The sequence below is a fragment of the Crotalus tigris genome, unplaced genomic scaffold (genome assembly GCF_016545835.1).
Source record: "Crotalus tigris isolate CLP2741 ecotype Arizona unplaced genomic scaffold, ASM1654583v1 scf7180000018340.3345759, whole genome shotgun sequence".
Taxonomy (NCBI): Eukaryota; Metazoa; Chordata; class Lepidosauria; order Squamata; family Viperidae; genus Crotalus; species Crotalus tigris.
This window is the reverse complement of record NW_024096953.1, coordinates 1172278-1194580: the sequence shown is the minus strand read 5'-3', so window position 1 is coordinate 1194580 and position 22303 is coordinate 1172278. Positions and strand designations below refer to the sequence as shown.

Below are 22303 nucleotides of genomic sequence, written 5' to 3'. Positions count from 1 at the left end.
ACATACACACACACACAAACACACACACACCTATAATAAAGGTAAAAAAGGATATATGCAGTGTTATCTTCATTTTAGATATCAAAAGGGTTTTGCGGCTCCCAGTGTTTTGTTTTTGGGGGGAAACTTAAAGTGGCTCTTTAAGTGTTTTGGGTTGCCTACCCCTGGTGTAGGGCCTGCCTGAAGTTATGAACTATCTCTGGGGGGAGGGAAAGCATTTTGAAAAGCTCTTAGCCCTACGAAGCTCCTGCACACATTTCAAGGAATATCTAATATGCAGGGCGACATCTGTTCATCCAATCAAAGTGAGACCTCCAAGTCAGCTGGTTTTGTAGCCTCCATGATCCTTGATTAGTTCAAAGATCCCCAGAAAAATTGGACTGGCCCTATCAATAGACCAATGGCGTAGTTGCTTCAGGCATCTTTAATTTTCTACAAATCCTGAGAGGGAGGACCTCCTACCACTTTTTGCTTCTGGCTACATGGACTTCTGTCCAGTCCTGGGAAGAGCTTTCTTGGATGGGTGGAAAAGTGGGGAAGAAGCTGAAAATATGACCTCCCCCAAGCCCATAAAACAGGCAGGGAGAGGACAGGGGGTGCCCAAGATCCCCTCTGCCCTGATCCCACCTTTGTCCACAAGCGCTCCCCGTGCACTGACCTTTGTGTCTTGCAAAGTACCGCCCCAGGATGATCAGGAGACACAGCATTGCAAAGACCACCACAGCCACGACTCCTCCGATCACTGCATGGTCCACCGCCGTGATGGCGCTCTCTTCTCCTGCTCGAGAATCTGCCACAATTAGAAGATGGTCAGGATGGTCCCTGGCAACCTCAACCACCCTTCCTCGCAGAGGCATGACTTATTTCAAACCAGGGGCATCCAACTTTGGCAACCTTAGGACTTGTGGACTTCAGCTCCCAGAGTTGGGAGTTCCAGTCCACAAGACTCAAATTTTTGCCAAGGTTGGACGCCCGTTTTAGACTAAGAGAATCCCAAATGGGCCCCCGGGAAGTGGCACAGGCTGCTGGGCACTACTGGAACGCTCTGAGAACTAGGAAGTGCTAGCAGAAGAGGAAGCAACTGGAAGCATGGACACATTGTTTGGGGCAGCCTTCTAAATATAGGGAATCCATAACTTTTAGCTGCCGTCCTGCAAGAAAATAACCCCCCCACCCTCAAATGAAGGCCAAATTTCTCTGCAGCAGCAATAGGAAGACAGGATCTGCTACCTTCTCCCCTGTCCAAGGGGGTGGGTGGGTCAACCCAAGCCTCTCTCTGCTCCCCCCTCCCCATTCTTGGAGATTTCAAAATGTGCCCAACCACTTCTGAACTGAAGACAAAAAGCAATCATTGCCTATTGCTTTTATTTTATTTATTTAACATCTTCCCTTGCAATTAATTTGCTTTTACGAGCTGCTCGCTCTTCTACACCCCGCCCCCCCAATGCTTTCTGTCAGAAAAGGAATGACTCACTCAGCTGGAGAGAAACTGCAGTGAACCCCGAGTGAGCGATGGCCACGTAAAATTAATGTATAGCAATGTAAACAATTTTAATTTAGGGACTTGGCTTCAGCAGCCCTCCGAGCAGCTCTAATGGCAACCGAGATTTATAAGGGAGCAAAAAACAATTATTCTCCTGTTGATTAATATATTAACATTTTGGAAAGGAAGCTCAGCCACGGTCGCCGTTCCCCACCTCTTTTTTTATATTATTATTTTTTTGATCGATTTTAACCATGACACCTCCATTAAAATGATTTACTGGCTGTCCCTTACAATTTAAGCACAGCAGCAACCGAAATGGTAAAATTCTTTTAACTTTACATGATTTGTGAAGTCCGATGTGAAGGATTTGCCATTTAAATCTTTCACTACAAGAAGCGCCCGGCCAATAAAGCTCCCCCCTGTCCCCCCCCCCAGGTGCCATAGAGAAATGCATTTTGCCAGGAAGAGCTGGTTGTGCAAATTTCAGCCCATTTTAAAGAAAGATTGATCTCTCCCCTGAGTGGCTCCTCTCGCGGAGGTCTCCGCCTCTAATAATATTTGAAGTTTATTGATCAACTGTGCAGCTCCATGACAGCTCCAGGTAATGGGGCTTCTTGGAGAAGGAGAGTGGCCAGATACGAGGCCTTCAGTTGGGGAAAAGGATTTACAATCCCCACGGATAGCATCAAATCTGCACCATGAGTAAACACTCAAAGAGCTAAGTAAATAACTCCTGGCCGAAAATTGCTGTAAAAGGAAGTTTAGTTAAAAAAAATATAGTTCCAATTAAGAGTCCTCCGGAAACCCCGTTCGATGCTGCCCAGGCAAACTGTCTCCCTGGAATAGGGAGAGCAAAATCCTGGTTGCCCCCAGGGCAGAGAGGAGACAGCTGAGGGCAGCAGCCACCCCCACCTGGAGGGTCCTGACCCTGCCGTGGGTCAACCACCCACCTTCCACCCAGGGCGAGGGAAGAGGAGCCTTGTCTTGAGCAGGGCACCTAAGACGGAGCCCTCTGCAAGTCTCATTTCACATGCCTTAACGAACCCTTGGCATGACTTTAGTCACATCTATGTCAATTGACACAACTCGCAATGGTCCTCTGTCCCAGAGTCCAGAGTGCTGCCTCCGGGGTGAATAGAGGTGTGTCTAGACCAGCGTTTCTCAGCCTGGAGAATTCTGAGAGTTGAAGTCCACCCAACTCAGAGTTGCAAAGATTCAGAAAGATTGATTTTGATTATCCTCCCCTAACCCATAGTGGGAATGGCGTACGGCAGGTTCACTCTGCTCTAGTCTCAGTTCTAATTCAATAAGCAACATCTACAGTTGTGTCATGTCCATCCTCCTCACTTTGGTCAGGCATTCCCCCCCAATTCTACCTGTCAGCTTTGGCTCAGGTGGGAGATAGGAGGACCCGCTGGGACAGAGCAACTGGGTCCCCCTTGGCTGCTTTATTTGGGGGGGGGGAGACTCTGTGCTCTGCTGGGGGTTGCTGAGTGCCCAGAGCCAAGTGGCAGTTGGTCCCAAAGGTGCTTTTTCCAAAAGGCAGCTGGACTTTCTTGTTTTTTTCCCTTTCAAAACAGTTCAATTTATGTTAAGGGGGAACTTAAGGCTCCATTTGCAAACATCAGCTTCTCCCAATTCAATTTCTTAACCCTCATTTGTGAGTGAGGGTTTATGGATGAGGACAGGCTTCAAGGCCTGTAACTGAGTTCCTCACCGAGACCCTGGCCAGCTTAAGGCCCCTGGGGCACATCCGAGGCTGAGAAACATCTATCTGGGTGGACCCCACCTCCAGGATTCACAGGCAGGCATGGCCAGGCTCGGGGGGGGGGGAGGATTCTAGACTTCAATGGAAAATGCAAAGGGGATACTCAGAAGATTTATGGTCAGTTTAAAAACCAATCATTGATGATCTAGTTGGATCAAAAATTAAAACTGGAATGAGCCTCCTTCTGGCAGTGTGTTTGTGTTTGGGCGTGTACACGAGTGCACACACACACACAAAGTTGAATTAGGCTATTTCATTTTATGTGTCACTTTTTGTTGGGGGTATTTTGAGTGTCAAAGAAGATTTATCTGCTGATCAACCTGGCAATTTGGCACTTGGAGTCTCCCCCTGGCTGTCCAGCTGCCTGCTGACATGTCTAACAAAGCACAAAATGGAAGCTGTTCCTTCTTAAGAGGGGACCATCCCCGACTGATGAAATCAAAGTGCCTCCACTGAACAATTGGGGAAAATCCCAGAGTTTCCCGTGTGAAAACTATTATTTGACCTTAAAAATAATTGGCAGCTGAAAAGGGCTGTCCCAGTTAACCTCCTCTCTTAAGAGGAAGACGGAAGCAGAGACACCAGTTCAGAGCTGAGCGGGGAGACTTCCACTGGCAAATTCTGAGAAAATGCCACGTTTCTTGCTAATCCTAATATGTTATTCTTTCTTCCTTAAGGTTTGCTTTTCTCAGCACCAATTCAATTACAGATGCTACAAATCCTTCTGACATTTAATTCCTTCTTGTCAGACAGAGCAGTAAACGTAGATCCATGCACGGCTTTTTCATTAAGATGTTAATATACACCTTAGCCTGCTAGCGTTTCTGTCCAGGTGCCTTCCAGGAGGAAGTATGGGGAACTGGGATAGACTGTGCCCAATGCTCTCTGCCTAGGGGCAAAATGGCAATCAGCAGAGGGAAGGGAATCCCATGCTCTGGAGGGGGGGCGCCTACTCTGTGGGGCAGCAGTCTATGCCATTCACCAACCCCCAAATCATGCAACTTAAGCAACTACTGTGCAATGGGCAGAAAACAAATCTATCCTCAGCATCAGAGCCTTGATTTTGGGGGGCAAACCAGGAGGGCCTCAGAGAACCCCCACTGCAAGCTTCCTCCAAGACCTCTGACTTGGTAGATGGACCATCAGCGGTGATGATGCTGTCTGGTCCTGAGCTGCAGCTCAGAAGAGCCTTGTCCAAAACTAGGAAATAGTCCTCAAAACTGGACAGCATCAACACAACCACTGCTTTGGGACTATGAAAATTGTTCTCATATTTAACTGAGAATTGTTTAAAATCTTGGCTTGGCTTAGTACACTAATTTTATTTTCCGTATTATTGGAATATCTAATGCAGAGAAAAAGCATATACGGAGAATTGTCTTCTGCCAATACAATTGTGATTTCCATAGGAGAGTCTCCGTCACTCAAGGTTGAACTGTGGGGTCTTTGGTGCTCTCTGAGCATGGCTGTTTGCTTGCTGTTGTTTCTTTACCTAACTAGGGAACACCATCAGTGGAAAGGAGGGTGTGTGTGTGTAAAGAATGCGAAGTGAAAACCTCCCTAATTGGGTAATGAAATGTCTGCAAGCAAATAAGTAAGCTTAGAGGACAGGCACCAATGATCCCACCATTGTGATCTGGCCTAAGAAAAGGTTAATTGACAACATTTTAGTGGTAGGCTTTCCATTACAAATTGAAAGTTTTTTTAAGAGAATATTTGTTGTTTTCACACAGACACTCACAAACCCCACTGCATTTCAAAAACTGACATAATTGTAATGACCCAGGCACAAATTTGTACATTTTTAACTATACATTTCCAAACTTTGAAAGTTTAGCAATAATATAAACCATGAGTTATCTCATTTACACCCAGAATTTAAGCTGAGATCTCAGAAACATGTTAGCTCTTCTAAGATTTCAGCTTAGCTGTTCCATTTTCCTCACATTCTACTCCCAAAATTTAGCCCACAAAATTCTGCAAGGATGGGCGAGAGTGTGCTTAGAACTGCCTTGCAGAAGGCCCATTGCCAATGGTGAAATCATCTGAAAATATGTAAACTTTAAGAAATCAACGTTGTTTATGCACAGCCGAATGACAGGTTGCAAAGAATCACCTTTTTGCTAGAGGAATGGGATGGAGGAACTATTATGCAAACCACTTGAGGAAAAAAGCAACTGCAGCTGAATGACTGCTGCTTTCCCCCTCTGTGACCGCTTTCTCCTGTCTGCCCAACTGCCCACACCTCCTTTGGCATTCCCCAATGCTCAAGACCTTTCTCCTTCTCAGAATGAAGCTGGAGCTAGCCACATTCTCAGCCCAAAGAAAATGGAGGACAGGATCTCCTTGCTTTATGATCACAGGAGACAAGAGAAGGTTCTCCTAATGAGAGCTATTAAGAGCAGGCCGGGAGCACACTGGCACCTCTAGCATCGGACGGGTCATTTTCTGAGCAGGGGGAAGAAGAACAAGGCTGCTCGCAAACTGGGTGCAAAGTGCATCGAGGGCTTCCAACCATCTTTCTTCTCTCTTGCTCCCCATAAGCACCGGCTGCACACAGTTCGGCCATTGCTGTTGATGTGTTGAATACCCAGGGCACAATAGAAGCCGAGCACTTAAGGAGGCCAGGATGTTTTATTGCTGTGATCTACCTCTTGTGCTCCGCAGGGTTTCATTTCCTCCTACTAAGTTATGTAGACCCAGGTATTAAAGGGTTCTCTTTAGGGAACAGGAGGGGCAGCACCAGACCAACCAGCCTGAAGTTCCTCCCAACAGCATTTATGCTGTAAAAGCAAAGGGCTGATGGATGGTTACTGAGTGGGCTCAGCATGGCTGTTAATTGTGGCAAATTTAGATTTAAGGCTCCCTCTTACAGAAGTTTTAGCAGCTCCTGTTGTAAAGGAAGGTTCCAAACTGCCATTCTATTGCACATGTGCCCCCTCCCTCTGGCCTCTCTCTCCAGGCTGCAGGGCTATCCGTCAGCATCGGAGCAAGGGCGTGGCCAGGAGCCATGCTCAGAGGATGGGGCAGTGGCCTCCTTTGCCCCTGCAGAATCACTTGGATTTTCCCATCACTTCACCTCTGAACTGCAGTCACCACCACCGGAAATGCCCAAAGGTGATTTTCTCCCCCTCCCCCCCCAGCAAAATGTGCCGTGCATAATGGAAGCTGGTGGCAAATCAGACTTTCCAGGAAAGGCTGCAATTGAGACAGGGAGGACTCGCCACCTCAGAATTCGGAGAGAACGGAGGGGCCAAGGCACACCCCCAAATGCAGCTCTGGCATTTTTCCTTCCAGCATGACCCAAACACAAACTGCTTCACCTTCACAGCACCATCTCCACCCCAACGAAAGAAGGGGCAGCCTTGCTTCTGGCAAGGCCAAATCTACATTCTTCACTTCCTCTAACGCAGGGGTCTTCAAACTTGGCCCTTTTATGACTTGTGGACTTCAACTCCCAGAGGTCCACAAGTCATAAAAGGGCCAAGTTTGAAGACTCCTGCTCTAACAGCTGCAGATCTCTGATTCTGCCTTATGGCCCTCGGGAACCCCTGTGAGAATTGAGAGGGACGGAAACCACTCCCTTCCTGCAACAGATTAACAAAGCTGGTATCCAATCAAAATTTGCACCAGGGGTTCTCTGGGTTTCTTCAGCAGCCTGACAAAAAGAGACCTAATTCAATCCCTCCATCCCCCTGGAATTCAGAGATGGGCTTCCAGAGATCATCTAGATGGCTTGGAGAAGGAACCTCTGCAGCTCAGGATGGCTGTGGGACTCTGGTCTCCAGAGGAAAGTCTTGCTTTCTCCTGTGGCTCAAAGCTTGATGGATGACATCTAAGGAATGCTTATTCCCATGATAACAATCCAGAAAGGGGATGCGGACCCTCGTGGCTCCCTGATACTATTCATTAGCCCAGTTTATCCCCTCACCTTCTCTAATTTAGTGATGGGCTATTTAAAGCCAGAGATTGTCTTGTAATATAATTGAATTTGGTCTCTAATTTAAGCGAGTGAAATTCAAGGAGTTCATCCTTCCCCAATCAATATGTTCCCCTTCAGTGACCCATTTCAAGATAGCTTCATAAAAAAATGTATTTTGTTTTAATAAATTAAATCACTATGACAGGTGCTCAATTTTTATTGGCTGCTTCTCCAGACATCTCTTTTCCAAAGCCATGCTTGCAATCAATAGTAATTGATTAATCAGCATCCCCTATGAACAAAGGTGCTAATCAGTTTTTGATTAGTTAATCAAACTACACAGGTCCCTTTTGATTGTGCCATGGTCTACAACCTGCAGAAAGGGAAGGAAGCTCTGGGGCTGCATAAACAGGAGCCTGCTTAGTCTCTACAGAAACTGGAAAAGAATGGAAGGATAACCATCTACAAGGCAGGAGAGATGGGAGGCCTTCTTAACCAGGATTTGCAGCTGCTGATTAGAAGATAAAGCACAAAGCAGAACAGGCTGCATTGGGAGGGGCTCCCGCCCTCTGCACTACAGACTCAGGGCAGCCTCCTGTGCAAAGCAAAGGGCAGGCATTAAGGTGGGAGGGGTGTTCTTCTCACCCGCCCCCTTTCCTGGCAGACGGGCCATTTGCTGTAAAGGAATAAAGTCGGGGAGCAATTAATGTGCAGGCTGCTTGTGCAGGCAAGGAACACCGCTCTTCTGTTCCACTAATGGGACAGGCAGCCATGCCAAGCCCCCCCCCCCCCATATGCAGCAACCAGGAGGCTGTGCTCAGGCTCCCTCCCTCCCTCCCTCTTATGCCTTTGACAAAATAATCCACATTTCAAGGGAAAGGCCTTCCAATTAGGAATTAGAACCCCCCCCCCAGCAACAAAGTTCAGAGCACCACTCCCAATTTGTTAGGTAATGTTTCCCCGCCCCTTAAACCTTCTGGCCACTGTGGCTGATGCCCCCATCTTGGGCAAGTGAGGCTGCCCGGCTTCTGGCAACCGGGAAAGGGGAAAGGTTGGCTCGGGGTGGGGTGGGGGGGAAGATGCTTCCTCCAAGTCCAAAGGCCCGCGATGCGGAGGGTCACAACTGCGGGGCGCTGCTGGGAGAAGCGGCCAAATGCAAACAAGGCGTTTAGCAGATGCAGACAGCCACACGGAGGCAGCCCTTACCTGAGAGATCCCCATAGTCCAGCTCTTCGGCAGTATTGGGCAACTGAGTAAAGCCTTACAAATAAAAACAAACTCATTTTTCTCTGAGTTCCACAGGGTAAGAAAAACAAAACACTTAAGAACAGGGGAGGATGACGGTCCCCAAGAAGTAATTTGCCATCTGACTCGAGTCTGCCTGCCAAGGAGGCTCCTCGAACAATTTCTATCAGAGATATGCATGTGTGTGTGTGTGTACATATACATATATAAACACACATGCAGGCAGATCTCTTGCGTCTTTCAAATCTACAAGAAGACCAATACAGTGTCAGGGGGAAAAAAATCTTGGTCTGCTCTATTTGAAAAGCACAAAACATAAAGGGGAACATTCAAAGCCACTCACCCATAAGTACATGCACAAAGTATTTCCCCAACTGGTTTACTGCAAAATTTCCCAAGATAAAGGGGAACCACCCCATTAAATGCTTAACAAATGTGGCATGTTTTTTTTTCCAGGTTTCTGTATACATGTCAGTCTTGTGGCCAGGCTAGTAATAATATTCTCTTAGCGCTGCTGGGCTGTATTTTCAAAACAACAGGTTTATAGTTGGGATGAGTTGGTGTTTTTATGGCAAATGTTTTGGAAAAATCACTGAGGGTCTGTTGCTTAGAAAGTCATCTCAAAGCTGATAAAGTAGGTGTATGTTTTTTTTTGGGGGGGGGGGTCAGAAATTTCCTTCAGCTTTCCTGAAACTACCTTGCTATGAAAACCTGAAGTGTGCATGTTTAGACAGGTGTCCCTTTGCTAGTTGTAAAATGGCTGTTTGATGGGGATGCGTTTCAGCTCAAGGTTATGAGAGGAAGAAGAGCACCGAGGCCTGTCAATCTCCCCTAAGACGATGTGTTTGTCTGGGGACAGAGTCAAGGCCAGGAGAAGAAAAACCCTAGGAGAAGAGAAGGTGGATGATGGAGTCAGTCACCTCCACCTCGGCCTCAGAGAAAGAGGAACATTTTGAGGGCATGTTTTGAGTTGACAAATGACAGGCGACTCTTTTCTGTTTCCTTCCAGTTCTCACCTCTGCCATGTTTAGATTGGTCCTAGGAGACCCTCCCCCCTGACCTGAGGCTGGCTGGCAAAGGCAGCACCATCTCTGCTGCACAATGTGGGCTGTCAGCTGGTTACTTCAATTTTTATTTGGGTGCTTTGCTGGCCATTCAAGTTACAGTTACTGAATTGCAGAGTTAATTTCAACAAAGAGGCCTCCTCCTGGCCACTGAATGTGGTGGGAAGACTAAAGGAGGGCGGCTATCAATTCCACCAGTGGTTTACCTGCCTTTGTGGCCTTGTTTAGAGCCAAATGATCCTGCTTTGGAGCAAACAAGGAGATCCTTGACTTCTTGTGGCTTTGTGCACTGTGGGCAACGTTCACATTCAGGAACTCCTGCTGACCTCAACACTGAGCTGTCATCTTGGAGAGCAGCTTCATAGACGGACACTCTAAACCAGTGGTTCTCAACCTGTGGGTCGGGACCCCATTTGGGGTCGAATGACCATTTCACGGGGGTCACCAAACCATGCTGTCCGCCATTTTTTTCCCTTTTCCCTAGCTGTCCTACTCCCTCTTATTGGTGGCCACACCCACTTGGGGGTCACCACAACATGGGGAACTGTATTATGGGGTCACGGCATTAGAAAGGTTGAGAATCACTGCTCTAAACTGTGATTGTGAAGCGCTCTAGGAGGGTAACCCCAAACTCTTAAGAAGACGCATCAGCCCCAACTGACAAGAGACCCTCCATAACCATTTCCCTTACTGGTGAAATCAGGCCACCTTACAATTCTGGTGTTTGGAGAAAGATCCTTCTAACTTCAGCCTTCGGCACCATTGTGAAATCAGCAGACCTCCCTCCCTGCTGAAGACTATTGTTAGCTCTTACAATGCTGAAGCTCCTGGAAGGGCCGAGGGGCTCTTTGCTTAGACAACTTAGATAGCATCTCCAAGTTCCAACGTCAGAAACTGGCAGACTCTTAATAAGGAGGCCAGTACAAAGAGAACAAGAGTGCTGAAGACTCAAGTGCTTCTGCCTTCACAGGGGCTGTTTCACTGGCAAGAGCAGAGGCGCACTAAACCTTTCAGTTCATCTGTAGGGGTTGGGCAAACCTGGCTCTTAGATGGTCCATTACAACCAGTAACCCCAGTGCTGTCCATCCTACTGGTTCTGGCTTCTAACTAGCTTCTGGCATGAGACTCAGTTTGGGTGAACTAAGCATCAACAGCAACTAGACTTAATCAATTCCCTGCTTAAGAGGAGAAAGCTTTAAGATTAATGAACTATTTAAATCTACATATTTGGAGCAAACTGACTTAAGATCACATTATTTCCAGTTTGTTTTCACCGTCAGATTTTTTTTCTGAGCCATAAAAGGGGGCAAAGCTGCATTTTTTACAAAGCAAAGGAAATGGAATACTTAAACTTTTTTCGCATAAATGTCAACAAATATCTGGACAAATAGTCAAGAGGGATCTTAAAAATGTGTCATACAAATGGCTTTTTTAAAAATTCACTTGATTATTTAAAGTCTTTGTGCTTCGTTTTTATAAGAAAGCATTTGGATACCTTCTGGATAAATGAAAATTAACTTTCCATTGTTGATGGTCCTTTCACCATATGGATTTAAAGAAGTGAAAATCAGCCCAACAGGGAGGGCAACCCTGGAGAACCTGGACTGAAATGAGAGAGTGGTTTTCCTTTTGCAGACCCATATTTGCCCAACATCATTCCTCTTGCTTCCAGAATTGATCTGAGAGCAGCAATCAATTTTCCTTCCTTTAAAAATTTAAACCAAAAATTAAGAAAATATTATCCTGAAATGTGCTTATGACATAAGTCTGCAGAGCTATTAAATAATGCAAATACAGTTATTCAAGTTTCCAGACAGGATATACAACAGCTGGATAACATCTAAATAAAAAAGTGGCCTTGATGGGACACTGCCAGGAGACAAGCCATATGTTTGAACATGAAGGTGCCCTGCTTAGCCTGAATAGAAATTAGCTTTGAATAGCTTTGATAGGAAAAATGCAAATTTTATGGGGCTGGAGGGTTTGATTGGCAGAAATCAAGTGATCACTGAAAAATGATAAATAGAAAATCACTTCTGAGATTTAAAACCACGACTTGGGGCAGCTTATAACTGTATAAGATGCAATGCAAATCAGCATAATGATCAATTAAAGAAGTAATCTATGTCTCGATTTAAACAGGTACTAAAAGTAGAGAATTAAATTTACTGCGTATGGTACCTCTGTTGCTATTTAATTCCTGAAGGCCAGCTGGAGAGCCAAATCTCCACCTGATTCCAGATGGCCAACAGGATGGGAGTCTGAAGTAGAGGAGCTGCTGTGCAGAAGACCGGCTGGGGAGCTCCCTCCTGCTCTACCACCTGGTTGGTGGGGGCTTCTAGCAGACATTCCTTCCCCAAGACACACAGGGCTTTCTAGGTAGTGATTGGCACCTGGAATTGCACTCAAAAGTCTACTACAGTGATGGTGTAACCTGACAAGTGTGACTGACCACTACAAAGCATCTTGGACTAGCTGAAGGGAGGGTTTTTGATGGGGGGTGGCGCCTTCAAGGGCAGCCTCATGTAGAATGAGTTCCATCACCCTAATCTGGAGATCAGAAGGGCATCTCCTTTTTCAGGTAAGACCACAGCTGGTGAACCAGCTGAGGCTCTACCAAAGCTCCCCGCTACATTCTCCACATGCTCTTCAAACCAAGCCACGAAATCAGGAGGATGCCCAGAAGGTAGACCTGCACAACCCATCAAGAGTCAAAAATGCTGCAGTCAGTCAGCCTCCGCATTGCAACAATAGCTCCCTCTTTTTTGGATTGAGTCATGTCCAGGCAAAGTGGGTGCTTGGCCTTACGTATCTAAGGCACTGCAGAGCTGTAGCTCCGCTTAATCTCCACCCCCAGGTGGCCCTAGACAGAATAAGGCAAAATGTCACCTTCATTTCTGAATGAACATGCCCAAAGGAAGTGCAGGAAACCAGGCCTAAGCCATTGCCTTCTAAGCTGATCTGGAAGTTCTTGTCTATAAGCAAGGGCGATATATAACCACCTCAACCCAGAATGAATGATGTTTGTAAAAGGCCACTGTGGATTGTTTCAGTTTATACTCATGTCAATTTGCCAGCTTATGAACTTGACTAAGTCTGGATTCAGCCTTCGGTCTAGAGCAGTGTTTCTCAACCTTGGTGACTTTAAAATGTGTGAAGTCTACACATCTTAAAAGTCATCCAAGCTTGAGAAACATTGCATCTTCCTTTCTGATTGGTGATGCTTGATCTTGCCGCAAAGTTTCTATCTAATCGTATTTGATTGGACAGACAGAGCATCTTTCATCTTTTCTCGCCCTCCCTTTTTTTAATATGGACTTTTTAAAAAAGGATGGTCTATGACGTTATTATGGCCTGTTGTAACTGCTGAATTTTAATGGGTTGGGTTCAAGACTGTTTTCTGCAAAAAAGCCAATTAAGATATTTTTTTTTTACACACGCCCAAACACAATTCACAGCATGAACTTCATTTCCCTGTCTTCTGCTCTTAGTTGGCTCCATCAGCTTGGAGAATGACATGGAGTTTCTTCACTCCCTTGTGGAGATGGGAGTTTTGTACATTTTTTTTTATATAACATATGGTGACTGAGTGGGTGGGGGAAGGTGTGCTGGAACACTAAATGTTAAATGGCCTGGATTTATAGGCTCTGAAGCTTCTACAAGAGGTCAATTAGGAGAGGAGGAAGAAGCTGGGAGGGAGATTCTGGCAGGATCTCCTAAAGGCCATAATTAATGGGCATAATTGAGGGAGAGGATCATATGGCCCTCCAGCACCCCTAACAGGGTTTCTCCACTTTTATGGGGGGGGGGGCCTGCACAGATGCCTGCCTGCCTGGGGTGGGGGAGACTACACCAGGCCTCGCCACAGGGAGCTCTCGAGAGCTCCAGGTCTATTTCCTCTCTTTGTCAACAGTGTCATTGAAATGCAGATTGGGTTTTTAAAAGGGCTCTCCAGTTCTCATGCAGGCACTGGGGGGGGGGGGCTGAGGATAAAGGGCACATGAGCACCATGTGCAGAAAGAAGAAAAACATTCCAGAAGGAGAAAGTGTTGCTGGACCTTTCTAGGAATACTAAGTATGTTCTGGGAAGCGGCTGGAAAAATAAGCCTTTCTCCTTGTTCAATGATTTGGGGAAGTGAATTTATCCAAAAAGGCATCTGGAAGACAAGGGAGAGTTAAGCAGAGAGGAGAGTTCGGAAGGGCAGCTGAGTCCGGAGCACCAGCTGCTGGGAATATGCTTTGACCAGAGTCCTGGCAAGGGAGCCAGACGGGAAGGGGCAGAGACACATACAGAAATCTGGAAGCTTAAAATACTTGGCATTAGGTAGAGGAAGAAGTGAAGCCTTCGTGCTTTAAACTTGCCATGCATTGCTGTGGGTCAGTCCTGTGTTGTGAGGGAGGGTCTGGGGGTGGGTGGGGGTGCAATTCTGCATGCACTCCACAAACGCATTTCTTCTCGGGGACAGGTTCCCCAAAGAGGGAGGGAGGGAGGGGCAGGGCCAAGCAGTTTGCTCAGTTCCAGATACCCTGGAACAGGCACCTTCTGGGACTGGCATCGAATGGGGCCCACTCTGGGAGGAGCCTCCTGGTTCCAGTGGGGGGCCATGCCTGTCATGCATTTCTCCCCATCCACAGACATGCTGAGGCTGATTTGGATACTGGTCAGAACAAAATGGCCATCACACACGAGAAACACCCAGTCCACTTCAGACACACTCCGGCAATGCAAGCTTGGAAGGAGACGGCGAGGAGCTGCAGGGGGAAAGAGCCACCTTTCTAAAGAGGGTCTCAAGGAATTCCCCTCCCCCTTTTTAAGGCAGAAAGCGCAGGATAAATATGTTTGCAAATTGGAGAGTGATGGAACCTTGGCCAATGAGACTCAAAAACAACTGACTGTACCTCAAAACAAAGGCAGCCTTTTCCTGCTCCTTTTCCTTGGATCTGATGTTTGTTTTCTAGGGCAACAATTTACTTTTCAGGATAAAAGTCTCCCAAAGAGGCTTTCAAACAATGTAAATGACTGCAAACCAACATATTATTTGAAGCCAAAACAGAAGATTTCCAGGATCCGTGTCAAGGGGCAGTTGGTGTTCACGGTAAAAGTAAAGGAGTCCCTGTGGAGTTTACTCTGCTAGTCATTGCCGACTTTAGGGGGTGATTGAGTCAGCGCTGTCCAAAGGCATTTCTGCAGTCATGTGCCAGCATGACATCACGGAGTGCCATTACCTTCCCACTGAAGTGGTACATTTATTCAGAATTTCATGCTTTCAAATTGCTAGGTTGGCAGAATCTGGGGCGAGGATGGGAGCTCATCCCTTTGCATGGCATTCAGGTCTCTAACTGGGCTGCTGACTTTCCAGCTGACAAGCCCAGCATCATGGATCCACCTATTTATTTATTAAATTTATATGCCTCCTATCTTACTATCCAGAATGATTCACAACACACACTGAAAATCTCAATACTAGGATTTTCAGATCAGTGCTTCTCTAACTTGTTTTGTTTTATTCTCTTCTTTAACTTTATCTAAAATATTTCTTTGCCATTGTTGAAAAAACAAAGTTGGAAGATTCCTCTTTTGACGGTGGAAGCATAGAAATGGGCTCCAGATGTCTCGTTCCCAGACTTCCCGACTAATCTGGACCTCCCTGTGGCTTACATTACGAGGCACCAGCATCAAATGAGAGGCAATCAGACTGCACAATTTGTGCTGCTGTACATAATGGCAACTCTTCAAGAAATCATGGCTTTCTGTGGAAGAAGCAGCAGGCAGTTATTGGGCAGGCTAAAATAACTCTGAAAGGAATGGGCAATGAAACATCGCACTTTCTCCATAATGCCAAGATAGTCACAAGAGATAGTTGCAAACTCTTATGGAATTTTGTTTTCTGTGGATAAACCTTGAAAAGCTTTGGTCCACCAGTAGATAATTTGGTACTTTCCTGGATTTCCACTCAAACTGTCAGATGCAAACAATCAGAGGCACTCATGGGTAAGGAAAAGTCAGTAACTTCATTGTCTAGCACCTAAGTTACAAGAATCCCACCCGACTGCTTGCCTTCCCCTGGGAAGGACCAGATAAGGCTTCATGGATCTGGGGGGGGGGGAGAGTCAAGCTTATGCTGCTTGTGACTGTGCAAGGACTCAAAGCTAGGCCCTCGCTTGACTTCTCCTTCCAGCTTAGCTAGCAGTTTCCTAATACAAAGCAGGACTAGCTAACTGCAAAAACTGAAGGGACATATTGCTTAAGACTCCAGGCAATCATCATGAATTTTCCTGGTAAAATAAAAGTGGGGACGAGCCCTCATTTAGAAGCAGAGCATAGCTTTGGTGTAGACCAAGGCTAAATTTCAAGATCTCTAATAGCAAATGCACTATTTAGAGGAGTACAGCAACCCTCCTCTGACCAGCCACCTGTATAAAGGCAGCTTCCGATGAAGTCAACAATGAAATTCTGCTGGACCAACTGAAGCACAAACTCCCAAGTCTGATCAGGATTCTTAATCTGTACATAAACCACCTATGTCCTCTTTTATTCTTCCTGACAGTTATTCTAATGACCTGCCAAGCTAAGTGTCTCTTAAGACAGAAGGGGAGCATTTTAAGCCATAAATATAGGGAGGCCTATCTTAACTGAAGCACAGTCAGCTTAATGACATTAAGGTTGTTTCCCCAATGTTTGTTTCACTCTGGCTAAGACCCCAATAGTCATCCCACTTTGAAAATTGACACCCGGATGAGGAAGCTGTCCAAGGATCAATGCAGCAGCAGAACGAGAAAGAGAGGTGTCTGGCTTATCGGTCCTGATCCAGGGATGGCAGCACATGTGAGCCAGCCTGCTGTTGAAAGATTCAGGTTATGTTACTGTCATGGGATATGAAAGTTTCACACTTCTCTGGCAGACTTCTGGAACCACCGAGACACGCAGAGAGGATATTAAAAATAGAAGTGGATCCCTGGTGTCTTTTCTGCTCTGATATCCTGATGCTTCTGCAAGGGAGGGGAGCTGGCCGTGTGGAATGCAGTTAAATGGCTGCAGAAGAGACCAACCCGGACCCCATTTCAGGGTCTGAGACCAATCCTTTTGGAAAGGTGGTTTTCCCCTGCCCAGATTTCCTCTCGGCCCCTCCCCGCTCCTCGCCCCCCTTTTCTCCCAGGCTTGCCTTGCCCCTTAGCTCAGCAGGGCGAAAAGAGAGAACAGGAATGCAATACCAACCGTGAACTGCCGGTTCTGTCGCCGCCGTTGTGTCTACGCACGGGAACAGAGTTTGGAGGAAGGGAAGAAACAGGAGGTACAGCATGCAAAAAAGGGAAATGGAAAAAAAATGGAACAGATCATATATGAGAGCAAGCTTTCCAAGAACATTGCGTGACAAGCAATCATAAAATGAAAAGTCAAAGCATTTGAAGTGAGTTGCACTGTTTTAAGAGTCATGCCTTGCGCTTTTAAGCCGGGAGCCTAGAGGACGGGGGACGGGGGGGTTAGAAAGACCCCTGGGCTGCCTGGCTTCCAGAGGCTGGCAAGAACGCTGCTTTCTGGTGGGGCGCATGCAAAGCTGGAGAGACCCCTGCTCCTCCCAGGGAAGCCAAACGAAAGCAGCTCCAGATTGAGACAGTGGGGGGGGGGTGGTCCTCTGAAGGCTTCGTACATTCAAACATTGCCTCTGCAGGTGGGGTCTCCCTCTGTGCTTGACTGCTGGAGGGTCCATGGCCTCCGTCCCCTTCCCCAAGTGCAGGAGTGACAGGAAAAGCCCACTGCTGCCTTCCTGCCACTGGAAATCCAAGGCTGTGGCGGGAGAGAAGCTTTGCCTCCAGCAAGCTATGCAGAGATGATGGAGGGAGACAGCAGAACGAGCGGGTGCCATCTTGGCAGAGGGAGAAGAGAGGGCTTCTTCGAAAACCACCCCCTCCGCTCTCCAACGTTTCACCATTTTCCCATTGCTGTGCTTAGCAAAACGGAGGAGGGCCAGAATTCTAGGTCTGCTTGTTAAAAATGACAGGTCCATATGGACACCCACACATACACGCACCCTTCTCTCAGAGGAGTGGTGGCTCAGCGGAAGATGCTACTGAGAGCCAGGTGGAAGGGGTTCACATAATTGTGAATGTCTCCTGGGGTGTCAAGATCACAAGGAAGCCCTTCACAGGGGGCTTTGTTCCCCAGGGACCAGGCCTCCCTGAAGCCAAAGGGGTCTTTACACCCATCCTCCCGATGGGCCTGTGGCTCTTCTGGGACTCGGTAGAGCCACCCCGAAGACTGCTGGGAATTTGCTCAACATCAGAGTTTTTGAAGAATTACAGCTTATGCCGGAGGTTGCGCTGGTTTGGCCCACCTTGATGGCCGGCCAGCCCATCCTTCTGCTCTCTAAAACCCAGTCCTAAAACATCACAGCAGGAACCGGAAACGGCACGGGCTGTTTCAGCAATACCAAACCCCTCGGTGGGTCTTCGGCAGGATCTCTGCTCTCTCGATGCTGCCCTGTCAGGTGACGTTGTCACCCGACACAATCCTGATTCCCTTGTGCAGATCCAAGGACCTGCTGAGGGATCCCCAGAGGCTTTCTCTAGTCAGCAGAGGCAATGTTGAAATGAAAAAAAGCATGTCTTTTTGCAAAGTGCTGCAACACACAACTGAGCCCACAAACAACCTCCCACTTCAGTAAGCAAGGGCAGGGCGGTGTTTCTCCACCGTTGGCTTTCTGACTGTCCGGGCTCCTTTCCTCTGGCACCCAGGGCTGGACAAAATAAATAAATACCTGAACAACCCCAGTGGGGCAGGTGGGGCAGGACCAGGCAGCATCATACTTACAGATGGAACCTTCTAGTATGTTTTATATTGACAGAAAACCACCTCTTCTGCACAACTGAAAGAGGCATTTGGTCCAAAGTGACATGACTGCAATTCGCCTACAAATTGTCTGAGCCTGCCTTACGTCACAGGCAGGGCCTGAAGGTCTCCAGGAACTGTTCTTACACAAGCAGCTCCAGCCAAGTCAGAGCATCAAAACTACCCCAGGGCAGTGCAAGCAACACAGAGAGCTTGAGGTTGGCCCTTTGTTACCACCAGGGCCTGCCAAGAAGGCCTTCCTAGGAAGAGCACCCTGAGGCTTGTGTGCAGTGCAGAATGGGGACAAGATGGGGTGGTGGTGGCGGTGGTGGCAGGTGGCCCAGCTGAGTCAACCTGAGCTGGGCCTTCTGTTGTGCAATTGGTGGCACCTCCACAAGGAACCCTGCATGCCCTCCTGGGTGGCTGCAGGAGACGCAAGACTCTGCAGGAATCAGGACCTCTGTCTGTGTGCTGGAAAAAGAGGATTGGTTAAGGAGCATGGTTCCGCGCCCACAGTGCAGCTCGCTTTCCCCGTCCAGGGACAAAGCAGGAGACAAACAAACAAAAATGGAACACAAAAGTTTCAAGCGGTTAAGGCGAACAAATATTCCAAGTCAAACAACATTATCTTGGCTGCAGCTGGAATGGCAAAGTTGCGATTAGATGGAGGGGGGATGAGCCACGGTGAGCAGCGGAGTTCGATAAAAAGGGTCCGGCCTCTCCGGGCAAGGCAGCCTCGTGGCTGCTCTCCTACGGCCTTCCTACTTCAACGCTGCCTTTGCCTGCTGAAAGAGGTAGAGGCTCTGGAGGGAGAAACCCATATAAGGCACTTTCCAGCAATGCAAAGGCAACACACCGGATCCCCACTCCCCCACCCCACTCCTTCTAAAGTGCAAAACCCAGCACCCATTTCAGTCTTTGGTAACAGCACCAAGAAACAGATCAAGACCAATTCCAGAGTAATTGCTGGGACTCCACCTAAGGGGGGAGGGGTTCTTCACCCAACTATGCAACACCAAAGTGGAAAATGCTAGAAGGGTCCAGGCCTTTCCGATCACTTCTTTAACTATGTTGTGAAGAGGAAATCCTAACGAGCCCCCTCCCCACCATCACCCCCCCCCCAAGACAGCTTGGCAATATTCATGGGAAACCGTGGAGCTGAACCTGCTCTGCAGCAGAGTTTCATCTATTCAGATGGCTTCTCTCCAACTTAAAATTGTTCACTGAATGTGACAGACTGAGGGTTTAAAAACTAATCCATAAAATTAGTCCACAGTCTCTCGCAGAATGGATTTTTTAAATGAAAATGAAAACCCAAGGACACATTTTTAAATAAATGCCCTAAAAGTTTGTACAGGCAAAGCCTGGTATCGTGAAATTGTGTAGAGGGAGTCCAGGGCGGTCTTGAAAAACTGCCTGGCCTTCAGTTGCCCAGCCCCATTTTCACCCGCCAGCCAGATCGGATCCCAAGAAGCGCTCAAGCCGATGGGGATGGGGCGGGGGGTAGACTCCAGATACAGAGCCAAGTTTCCTTCTCAAGATCTGAGAAGACCAGCACGGCAGAATAAAATAACTTTTGACAATAGGCAGCTTGGGCTTAGATATGAATGTTATTGAATATTTCACTAAGTATTAATGAATCCTACTGGATTTCCTACTGGATTTCTGATCCAAGACCGCAATATGTAGTAGTTTTGTTCTGATCTGGGCAGCACCAGTTCTAGGCATCTCACACAAGATGGAAAATCTGGAGCCCACCCAAGTTTCTTAGAAGCAGAACAGGATGGAACAAGTTTCTGGTATTGTAAAAGGGTGGTTGGAAACCTGCATCCATATTTTTCCTTTGTTCTGAATTACATTTCAGGGAAACTCGAGAATGGCTCAGCTCACACCAGAAGGTGAAAAGACAGAACCGTGCAAGAGATGGAGAGATGAAGAGGAAGAGGGATGGAGGCCGGCAGATCTGCAATCCAAGTCACAAGAGCACATTGAGAGAGTGGTCTGCTTGCACCACCCCGAGACCGGATGTTTTGTAAAAGTAATCAGGATCCGTTTAGGAATTTTGTGTAGCATGGAAAATTATTATTATTATTATTTGAAGCATGGCACCGCACGGAGGACTGTGATTTAATGCTTCACCCTTCTCTGCTCTCCTCCCAGGCTTCCTATCCTAGCAAAATGGAAACCGTCTTGCATCAGCAAGAAAAGCACCTCCGAACCATTGCTTAATCAAAGGTCTCCTGCATAAGCAGCCGTGCAACGAAGCCTTGTTCAGCTCTTTGTTTTTCCCCCAAGTCTAAAGCGCTGTGGATGTCAGGGCGATTTGCATTTGCTGCGCTAAGCAGGGCTTCCCAAGGGAGTCCAGGTGGGTTCCCTTTTGCTGACAGAGCACTGGAGGTCCTTGAAGGTGGAGAGCCTTCTTAGATACACAGGAGCATCCAGGCATGCTGGAGAAGAACCACTCCTTCTGGGCAAATTCTTTTTGGGTCTCCTGGTCTTCGAGAGGCAGGTCAACTGGGAAGCAAAACAAGGAGAACAATTGTGATCAATTGTGGTGAGCATGGAATAACTGGGTTGGGCTGGTCTGTGTAGGTGCTGAAATGTGTGGTTTGGATGTGGGGTCCATGTACAGAAAGTGAAGGAGGACCAAACTGGGGTTCTTCTGGACAGGAGAAGCTTGGGGGCAGCTTACTGTGGAGAAAAGATGAGGCTGAGGGGCTTCCTTGGAAAAGAACCTGGGAGCCAAGAGAGAAGGCAGAGGAGGGCTGGGAAGGTCCAGCGGCCAGTACAGGGGCTGTGCAGGGGGAGAAGGAAGGGCCTGTTCCAGTTTTACCTAATTTCTCCCATCAAATCCCTCCAAAATCCCTCCAAAACCAGAATGACTAATGATGAACTATGGCTGACCCCAACTTTTGGCAGCACTTCTGAGATGCAACATTTGGTTTCAGGTTGGAAACAAAACCTGCACGCCTAGCTCAGCGGCAGAAACTTTGCTGCTTTGGGGGTGGGGATGGGGAGGGCTCCAACTCCTCCCTTTTAATGTGGTTGCAGAGAGGCTGGAAAGGTCAGGCTATCACAGGGACTGCGCTAAATTAACTTGACATTTTACCAGAGGCACAAGAAGCCAAAGGAGAGAAAAAATAACTGGTGACAACTGAGTCTTTTGCCTCAGTCTGAGAAATGGTGCTGGCGACTTCGCTCCATTGTGTACTACGCAATAACAACACTCTCGGAGAAGAGAGAGGAAGTGATGGGCCTTATCCAAAGATTGGTGGGGGGGGGATATTTGGTTATTTCCGAAGTCCCCAAAAAGGTCTCACTTCCTGGGGAGAATCCAGGACATCTAAAGGGAGTCCTTGGCATACGACCGCAATTGGGACTGGGAATTTTCGCTGTGGTCGTTAAGGGATCCGTTCCCCGTGCTACGATCGCATTTTGCCACAGTCGTTGAGCGAATCAGCATGGCTGTTTGCCCCTTTGGGATGATCACCTGGACAACTGGAAGCATGTGGCATTGGATAGAAAGGGACTAACTCCCTAAGCTCCCTTGAGCAGAGCGGCCCACGTTGGGTGGCAGAGCCCGAGACAATCCGAAGGGGAGTTCCTGTTTGGGCCTTCAGTCAATTGCTTCAAGGGGAGGGAAGAGCGGCAGCCGAAGCTTTTAGGCAAGCGTTCATTCTTCCTAGTGAGTCCTGCATGAAATGGGGGTAATTATGCTAATTTCATTTGGAGAATGGTTTCCGTTATATAAACCTTTAGCACAGGAGAAGAATATAGACTCCTGGAGTTTTATGCCGGCACTTAATCACCGGTGTTTGCCTGTGGAGGCTTTTAAGGCTAATGGGTGGCTCGAGTTCCACGGAAATTCATTTCTGCAGCCATTTGACAGGGGATAATACACTCAAGCAAATTTAAGCAGGCCACCCACTCCCTGGCAGAAGAAAGGAGGAGGTCAGCATTTTGTCCTCTAACCTTTCCTCTGTTTGAAGAG

General features: G+C 47.5%; 1 protein-coding gene across 11 annotated transcripts in view; it reads right to left on the bottom strand.

Moving 5' to 3' along the window:
• The window catches only part of CADM1 (cell adhesion molecule 1), a 233240-nt gene that overhangs the window by 4227 nt on the left and 206710 nt on the right, over positions 1–22303 (bottom strand). For 5 of the 11 annotated variants that reach the window (XM_039350478.1, XM_039350483.1, XM_039350475.1 and 2 more), the window contains 3 exons: positions 16702–16734; positions 8383–8436; positions 659–790 (listed from right to left, as the gene is read on the bottom strand). In XM_039350478.1, coding sequence (XP_039206412.1) covers positions 659–790; positions 8383–8436; positions 16702–16734 — 219 coding nt within the window. Of the gene's footprint in view, positions 1–658; positions 791–8382; positions 8437–16701; positions 16735–16888; positions 18784–19421; positions 20827–22303 lie in introns of those variants that run through there. The other 6 variants (XM_039350476.1, XM_039350481.1, XM_039350479.1 and 3 more) reach the window with 4 other exon arrangements.